The 9,646-nt window shown below is 33.6% G+C and overlaps 1 protein-coding gene across 1 annotated transcript; it reads left to right on the plus strand.

The window, feature by feature from the left end:
• The first annotated feature begins 5,657 nt into the window (after window positions 1-5,657).
• On the plus strand, window positions 5,658-6,029 carry LOC132624524 (uncharacterized). The gene has a single exon (XM_060339290.1). The coding sequence runs from the start codon at window positions 5,658-5,660 to the stop codon at window positions 6,027-6,029; it is 372 nt and encodes a 123-aa protein (XP_060195273.1).
• The last annotated feature ends 3,617 nt before the right edge of the window (window positions 6,030-9,646 follow it).

Below are 9,646 nucleotides of genomic sequence, written 5' to 3' on the forward strand. Positions count from 1 at the left end.
GATTCCAGGTAAGGGTTCTATATTATCCTAAAGGGAAGGGGTTAGGCATCCTTTAGAATCCGTTAACTACGGTTATCCGGCCAAACTTAGATTAATTAATTAAGAGTAAATAAGATGTTTTAATTTTTTAAAAAATGACTTATAACGTTATTAAGATTTTAAAGGAAAATATAATAACGCTGTTTTAAAAAAAGATATGCTAAGGCTTTAAATAATAAGGCTATAAAAAATAAGACTAATACTTTGCATAAAAGAAAATCTTAGAATGCTATTTGAAATAAAGTTTATAAATGTTGCTAATAGTTTAAATGGAAGTAGCATAATGAAAATGAAATTTACGAAATATAATAATTTACATCTGAGTAGAAGAAAGATGCAAGTTTATGCAATGTTTTAATAAATATTTAAAACGAACTAAAAGATGAAGTATTAATTGACTTTAAGTTTTAGAAGTGTGAATAAAATACAAAATAGCTAACAGATTTTTTCTTTATCCATTTTATTATCTTTATTAACTATGCTTAATTGAGAATATGCGTGATTAACTCAAAACTTGAAGAGTTATTTAAAACATGTTTGAATTTATGTTTGCATATTAGTGATGTTTTGAAATTAAGACAATAAGAATATGACTCCTTTAATTCAAAAAATATGAATTTATACTATCAAAAATCCATTATTCTAAAAGTGAATATTATAAATACTATAAGTAACTTTAATATAAAAAAAAAATGAAACTTATGAAATTAATTATTAGTTTTTCTTAAATTAACTACCCCTTACTAACACTGAATTCTATACTAATCTACTAAGGTTCATTCAGCTAAGGAAACAAACAAATAAAATGTTAGTTGCACAAATACAAATCAAATGCATAGAAAATGAAATAAGGGAGAAAATAATATCAAAATGGGCTCAGCCCACTTCCGGACTGCTGATTGGGCTGCTAGTAGGAGTGGGCTCAGCACACATTTTTTAATGTTGCGTTCAAGGGGCTGTTGTTGGGCTTCGGCCCAATAACAAACTTTCATGGCTGCTGTGGGGGTGGACACGAGAGGAGTCATGTTGGGCTTTTAGCCCAACGCCAAATGCGGAAGAAGAACGAGTCCCTAGGACTCATACGCGATGGTCATGCACAAACAAAAGAAAAGACAGATTAGTATGCGATCAATAAGGCTTGAACATGTAAAGATACAAATTCAAAGCAAATTCCATGGACTATATATGTACTATGTATATTTAGGTATATTTGTGGAATGAAAGAAATTCCTGGTAAAGCCCATCTAAAGCAACAACATTATAAGGATGGAAACCTATCCAAGCATGTTACAGCGGTAAAAGAGAATAAAATATACCCAGTCGAAGTAACAGATGGCCAGACACAACCCAAATAAAGTCAATCGAACACAGATGCAAAGGAAACCCAATACAGCGAAAATGAGAGAGACAATGCCCAAGTCAAAGGATTTTACAGTATAGAGATTTGCAATTCTGAGCCCTTACGAGTGATGTCCACGTTTATACTGAATATACAGGTTTTATATATGTCGGGTATACAGAAAGACGCAACGGGATCACAAGGGTACGACAATGAGCAATTTTGACAACGCCAAACTGACTGTGGATAGACAGCAGTTCAGAAACAAGGCTTCAAAAGTCATTTGACAGGTAGACATGCACACTAGATATTCTATTACTTATTTGCAGTTTTATTATGACTACAAGGGATCAAAATGAGCATGAGTTCCCCATGAAGGGGGCTAACAGACAAATAGGATACTAAAATTCCATGGGGTTCAGATCAGATTTCAAAAAAGGGAAACAATGCACTTCCAATCCACATGGGGACAATCAAGATGAAACACTGATATTCATAGAAAGGGAAAGACATGCTCAAGTGTAAAGAACACCATCTAAACAGGCATTTGTCCTTAGGCAACAACACAAAATTTCTTGAGGGATTAAGTACGTTAGTTATCTGAAACACTTCATACACAATCATTCATTTATGCTAAATTTTAATAACAAAGCATCTATATGCTGGAAAACATTTTGGCCCAATATAAAGCAAGAGTAGGCATGAAGGAACTGATTTCACAAAGGCAACCTATAGGTTAGCACTGATAGCATGTAAGCATATAAGACCACTGTTTAGTTTGGACAAGGACAAGTATTCAATTCACAGGGATTAGTAAACACAGAAGGATACAAGTGATGCTATTAAACATGGTCTCATCTTAATATGTTTAGAATTCAAACCAACACAGCATTCGAGATGAATCAGAAATTCAGAGCCAAAGTGTTCATGTAAAACCTCCCAGACATAAGACAACATCTCATATATCAGTGAAATGGGTGTTTAGACATTTTTAGACGATCAGATACAAACTAATCTTCGAGAAAAAGGGTGGACATGACCATATTTGGACAACAAAGACATACAAGGCCAACTCCGACTCTGATCTATGAAGACACAAGACATACAGGGACAGCCCAGACAACTCCACAGATTAGTCTGATGCTCAATTAACCAGAATTAGGCATGTAGGGCACACAGACAATTTAGAGAATAGGCAAGGACATGATAATTCTCAGTACACAGATTTTAAAGGCATATAGGCATATCATTAGTTTGACCTTAGGTACTTAGTCCACAGAAATCTCAGTTATGCATAAGCAGAAAAACCTGACATTTTAAGCGAAGGCAATGATTCAAAAAAAGACTAGTATTTGATAATTAAGATGTTTAAACCTCTTAGTATCCTTTCTCTTCTTATCACATTATCAAAACACAACTAACATGGGCTAAACAATACTATAACAAGGCTGCACTAGGTATTTAAGAGGGGCAAATGAGCAGGGATCAGATCAACATAAAAAAAAGACTGAACATTATTACATAAGGGTAAATCTGATCAAGCTTGGTTAGGACAATATGCAAGCGAGATTCATTGGAAAAACCAACAATATAAGAACATTCTTTAATATAGGCCAAGCTAATCTAAATCAACATATGAAGGCATATTAAACAGACTAGGCTAAAATTAAGTGAAACTAAACCAAGATAAACACACATTCTATTGCCTGAACTAACATAGCACAGGAGCACATTTAGCGTTAAAGGGAATCAGCACATAAACATATAATACAGAATATAAACAACTAAGAAACTGAATTAAAATGTAGAAAAAGTAAAAAGGGCGCGAGGGCTATAACACATAAGCTGTACACTACTGAATTAACCTAACATACTGAATCATGTTTAACTATTAAGCAGGATTAAAACAGAGGCATTCTCATCCAATCATACTAGCATGTAAACATGCTTTAATCACATGAACCGTAAACTGAACTAACATGATAACATGCTAAATCATACAAACGATAGACCAAACTAGTACGTAGTAGCTAAGAAACTAAAAAAAATGCAAAATAAAAGAGAGGAAAGGGAATTAATGGACTGACTTCATAACAATTAACAGATTGACCAACTATTTGCACAAATGGCCAGTGACCAAACTAATTAGGTGTCCCCATATGAACTGATATCGACATCAAACAAATTAATTAATCTAACCATAATCGACAACTTACGACTTGACGACAAAAATCAGACCTAAAGCAGATTTGTCGGTACTAATCGTAGACTAATCCAAACAAACGTAATCCAATATTAAACATACGGACGCAAACGTGGAATTGAAGGCATTATACTAAAAGGAGGATAGTTTACCTTCTTCGGGTGCAGCGAAGTGGGTACGGGGGTCTTCGATTCACCTCGAAACACTTGAATCTACGTTGTAACATAACTGAATCAAACTTGTGTGTTCTCAGATTCGATGCAATACAAAAAAAAGAAACAGAAGATCGATTTCGTGTCTTAAATCGATGTAGTAACGGCTGCGATCTTGAAGCTTTCTGGGGGGGTTCTGGTGATAAAGATGAGAGTTTATTGATTTCTTTTGGGGATTTTTTCCGATCGAAAAAACGCTCTCCCCTCCTCCCTCTCTCCCTTTCCTTTATAGTCGTTTAAAGGAAACGAGAGAGGGAAGAGCGTGGGGGACAGAAAGGTGTGGGGGATGGCAGTGGCGTGGGGAACAGTGGTTTCGGAAAATGGCAGAAGCGTGGGGGGTAACATGGGGGGTTGGTGCAGGAGATGGAGGAGAGAAGGGGGAGGGCGAGCGGCGATGAAGACGAAAATGATAAGGGAAACCCTTTTAGGGTTTCCTTATTTTGAACGGAAATGGGCTGGACCCAGTCCATTTGTGGACTGGGTCAAATTTTTTGGACTGAGTATTGAAAGCATGGGCTAGAATTAAAACATAGACTGATCTAAAAAAAATTGAGATAAAAGATATGGGCTAGTCCAAAAAATATCAGGAGTCAATCGGACTTTGATTTGGGGTCCGGTAAGTCAAAATGCGGACTGAGCGTAAGGAATAGTTTGGCTTCCAAATTTAAATAAAAGACCCATTTTGATTAACGATGTACTGGAGGCGCCAGAATATCCCCTAATACAAAAATATGTAATTATAAAAAGGACCCGGGTAAAAATTATATGATGTCGCAAATGACCGTGCAATAATATTTAATAACGTATGCTATCATAAAAATGTGCGAAGTAAATGCGATGCGTGTGCGGAAGTCGGTAAAACGCTGAGAAATGCAAATTTCGATAATACCAAATAATAGCAGCAAATAAATAGCAGTAGTAATACTGCTAATAATAATGACAATAATGATAATGGCAATAATGATAATGCTGATGATAATAATAATAAATATGATAATAATAGTGGATAACAAACACTGATAATTAATAACAAAATAACAATCAGGATAATGATAATAATTAATAATAATAATAATAATAAAGATGATAATAATTAATAACAAAAAAAATATTAATAATAATAATAAATAACAATTATTGATAATAACAACATGATAATAAATTAACAAAAATAACGATAATAGTGATAATAATAAAATAGTAATGATAATAATAACAAGAAATAATAATAACAATGATAAATAACAATTATTGATAAAAACAATGACAATAATTAATAATAAAAAATAATAATAATAATAATAATAATAATAATACATAACAATTATTGATAATAACAACATGATAATAAATTAATAAAAATAACACTAACGGTGATAATAATAAAATAATAATTATAATAATAATAAGAAATAATAATAATAATAATAATAATAATAATAATAATAATAATAATAATAATAATAAATAACGATTATTGATAAAAACAATGATAATAATTAATAATAGAATAACGATGATAATGATGATTAATAACTAATAACAAGAATAACGCTGATAATAATGATTAGTAATTAATAATAATAATAATAATACTAATAATGGAAATAACAAGAATAATAATAATCAATGACAATTAGTAATAATGATAATTTAAGAATAATAATAATTAATAATAATAATAATAATAATAATAATAATAATAATGATAGTAATAACTGCAGTAGGATAATAAAACGTGGGTGTTAATAAAAGACTAATAATTATAGTAAAATTTAAGTGCATGTTTTAATTTCTCAAAATACCAGAAGTATAAATATTTCGGGGGAGAGGTGGGACAAAATTGGGTATCAACAAGAAGATTATGAGATTTGGCCAAAAAGCAAAACTTAGTCCTCGATTTATTGGACCATATGAAGTACTTGAGAGGGTTGGTCCAGTTGCATATAAATTAGTTCTTCCACTGGAGTTGGATAGGATCCACAATGTCTTCCATGTTTCTATACTTAGAAGATATCGCTCAGATCCATCTCATGTTCTTCCTGTTGAATCCATTGAGGTCAGCCCTGACTTGACACACGAAGAGAAACCTATCCAAATCTTGGCGCATGAGACAAAAGAGCTTAGAAACAAGAAAATCCCATTAGTAAAAGTCCTTTGGAGAAATCATTCTGGCGAAGAAGCTACCTGGGAGCGAGAAGAGGATATGCGACTTCAATATCCACAGCTGTTTTGAAGCTAGCATAAGGTAAATTTAGAGACGAAATTTCTTAAGGTGGAGAGAGTTGTAACACCCTGATTTTTTTTTAAAACTAACACTTGAAATTTTTATTGACCATACATTGATAGTAAGGGTATATTTTACTTCGCACTTCCTGAATGTGAACTTGACGACATTTGAAACTTGTTTGAAGTGTTATGGTGTGGTTATACAAACTACTCCTACTTTGATTATCTTATAAAATTTATTAAATGGATTAGATATTTATAAAAGCGGACAGCCTTTTTATTTTATTTACTGTTTTTCATTCTTACCTTACTAGGTAAGACATATGGCCTTTGGTTCTTATCCTCCCCACCCCTCCAATTTCGTTTTCTCTCTCTAGAAAAACAGACCAAAAACCTCTGTTCTCCCATAATATTCATCCACTAGATCAATCATCAAGATTTGCCTTGGTTGAGCCCCAAACAACTCCACAAAATTGAGGTAATCTACAAACCCGTTTTTGGATTGGACTGCTGTTAGTGTTTTTAGCATAAATCCTTGTATAAAGCTTCGTTTTGAGTTCTTCAAGATGTTCTAAAAAGATATTTCATAGATCTAAAACTTTCATTCAGGCTCTAAAGCCCAGTTTTTCTTTTATTTACTCGAAAAGAGGTGATGAAGTACAGGGGAGGTGCTGCCCAGATTTCTGTTTTGCAAACCTTACATGTACTGTTGTTAGTATTTTGAGCATATCTGTTTGTACAAAATTGCTATAGGAGTGATTCGAATTTTTCTGAGACCCTAAGACATATATCTAAAACTTTCATTCAGGCTCTAAAACCCAGTTTTGCTTTTATTTACTCGAAAAGGGGTGATGAAGTACAAGGGAGGTGCTGCCCAGATTTCTGTTTTTGCAAACCTTACATGTACTGCTGTTAGTATTTTGAGCATATATTTTTGTACAAAATTGCTATATGAGTGATTCGAATTTTTCTGAGACCCCAAGACATATATCTACAACTTTCATTAAGGCCACAAAGTCTATTTTTCCCATTTACCCCTTTGGACCTGGGCGACAGTACAAGACAGTAGTACTGTCCAGAATTCCTGTTTTGATAGTTTAGGCTGATTTTCATTGATTTCATGTTTAGTTTCGATGTGCTGAGACTTTTGAACTTAAGTAGATATTTGATTGTGCATTTAAGGTATATATGCTCTTGTACAAGCTAAGAGGAATTGTTTGACGAAGTGGACTTTGGTTGGTCTATGGCGTAGATGATTTGAACTCCTCGGGTTGTGGTAAAACGCCAAGGTTTGTGTATAAACTTGCATTTGGAATATCTTTGTTTTCTGGAATTTTTGAAGTACCTTGATGGGTTGTTTCCTTACTCTTCATCTTATATCATGGTATGATTATTATCTCAAGTATTGCAAAACTTTCGCTGAATCACCCACTTGTACTAATTGTTTGATCATTTTGCATTCTTGTTGGGACTTGGTCCTTCTTGTTATGGTGACTTTGTCATCGATATTGGCATGCCTCTCGATTCGGATCTTACCCATCTTGACTTTGGATTTACATTTCGTCGTGGTGATGGATTTTCGTCTATTTTCGAGTACGAGTGGAAAGCCACTTTAACATGGCTCTTGATTCTCTTGACTATTGGGTGACAACCCTTCTTGATTTGGGGCTTCGGCCCATCTTGATATTGATTGGGCTTGGTGTGATGGCATGACGTACATATTGGGCAAAATTGGTTATTTTACAAACTCTTTTGAATTGAATTATAGCTTTCTTGATACTTGAGCCTTCGAATATTAGTGTCGGTATTTTGAAACTCTTCAAAGTTGGTATTTGATACTTTAATATACTTGTTTACTTGGTTTATTGTTACCTTATTGAGATACCTACGACGGACAAGAGAATTGGAGAATCTAATGGCTCCAAGCCCAAAGTTTATACACCACTAAGCTTTATGCTTAGCGATAGTTGTTTTCTATCGTAGGTAACGTGCGGGAATAGATGTGAAGATGGCCATTTGGAGTAGACTTTTTGGGAGCCTTAGTGAATATCACATTTGCATATGCATCTAGGTCTTGTAAAATTTTGGGGACTTGTATATGATCCGTGTGTGGCACTTATGTATGAAATTTTGAAGGCTTGTTGGACAAGACCATATGCTTGTAACTTGAACTTGGTGACTTGTTTTGCTATTTTAGGGTGTGCTACCAACCCAAGTCATGCTATGTACTGGGTTTACATTTCGCCTCGTAATTATGTACAAAGGAAGATACTAGTTTCTGTGATAATCGCAAGTTTGAGTTTTGTGTATCTTATGGACCCGTAATAGTATTGATTTGAAAATAAAATTTCAAAATGAAGTTTCTTAAATGTGTTGGCGATTGGAGAAGGGAATTAACGTTTTAAATTGATACTCTGATGTTGTATTTCATTTAAGAAATTTTTCGGAGGGTACAAAAAAAAATGTCGCACTATCAACCCATTTTCGCATGGGCCTATTTTCGCTATTAAATATTTTTGTGTGAATATCTTTTGGCATAAATTTCTTCTAAACGTTGTGAGTGTGAAATTAGCTTTTGTTTTGTAAGTGGTATCCTTCCAAAGGGGATGCTACAGACCCTTAGCCCGAGTATCATATTTGGTTATTTACTAAAATCCCCGTTTGGAGGGGAAGGATGGATTGTGATCATTTATCAAAGAATGACTCTGGTTATCAAATGATTGAACAACCAGGAGCAATTTACTTACGATACTTAGTTGACATTCATAAAAAACATCTGGGGGTAGGGTACTACGAAAGGAAGCTGATCATGGATTACCAATAAGTCTAAAATTGATTCTTCCTGGGTCGATGCCCGAGCGGCATCCCGCTAATAACCAACGAATGGCAAGTGCTTTTCCTTGTGTGGATCCTATTTCAATGGGAACTTAATGAGTCGATCCACCTACATGAGTAGCCATGAGACATTACTGAGAGACATCTATATATATATATATTTAGTGATTCGAGGGTTTCTTTTATTAGTTTTAATAATAAGAATTTTTTTTAATTTAATAAAAATATAATAAAAAGAAGTCTATTTTGTACTCTATCTGTGTATCCTTTTTTATTCCTAAAAAGTAGCAGATGAAATAGAAGTGAAATAGAAGGATTAGAAGGGAGATAATGAAATTATGTGATTGGGTCTTCCAAAAGCAAAGGAACGATCCGTTTTTTAGTTAAGTAGGGGTGTCAATGGGACGGTTGAGTCGGTTATTTTTAAAAAATTAAACCATCCCAATTTTTCGGTCATTTTGTTTTGTATAACCAAAATTAGACTTTTCAAAACTGTCCCATTATCTCGATTTTTCTTCGATATCGGTACGGTTCGGTTATTTTAATTTTAAAGTGTCACCTAAAAATACACCATTATTAAAATGTAACAACGCAGACCTCCACAAACCTATTTGTAGTACACCATCAAATAAAACTTCTATTTATTTCTTCTGAAATATTTAATGTAAAAGCTATTTAAAAAACTACACAAAGTAATTAAACTAAACTGTGTTATATCAAATAGCAAGACAACAAAGATAGCATCATCACGACGTGAATCCCTCACCGATTGACCAGGGAGAAGAGTAA

The sequence above is a fragment of the Lycium barbarum genome, chromosome 12 (genome assembly GCF_019175385.1).
Source record: "Lycium barbarum isolate Lr01 chromosome 12, ASM1917538v2, whole genome shotgun sequence".
Classification (NCBI taxonomy): Eukaryota; Viridiplantae; Streptophyta; class Magnoliopsida; order Solanales; family Solanaceae; genus Lycium; species Lycium barbarum.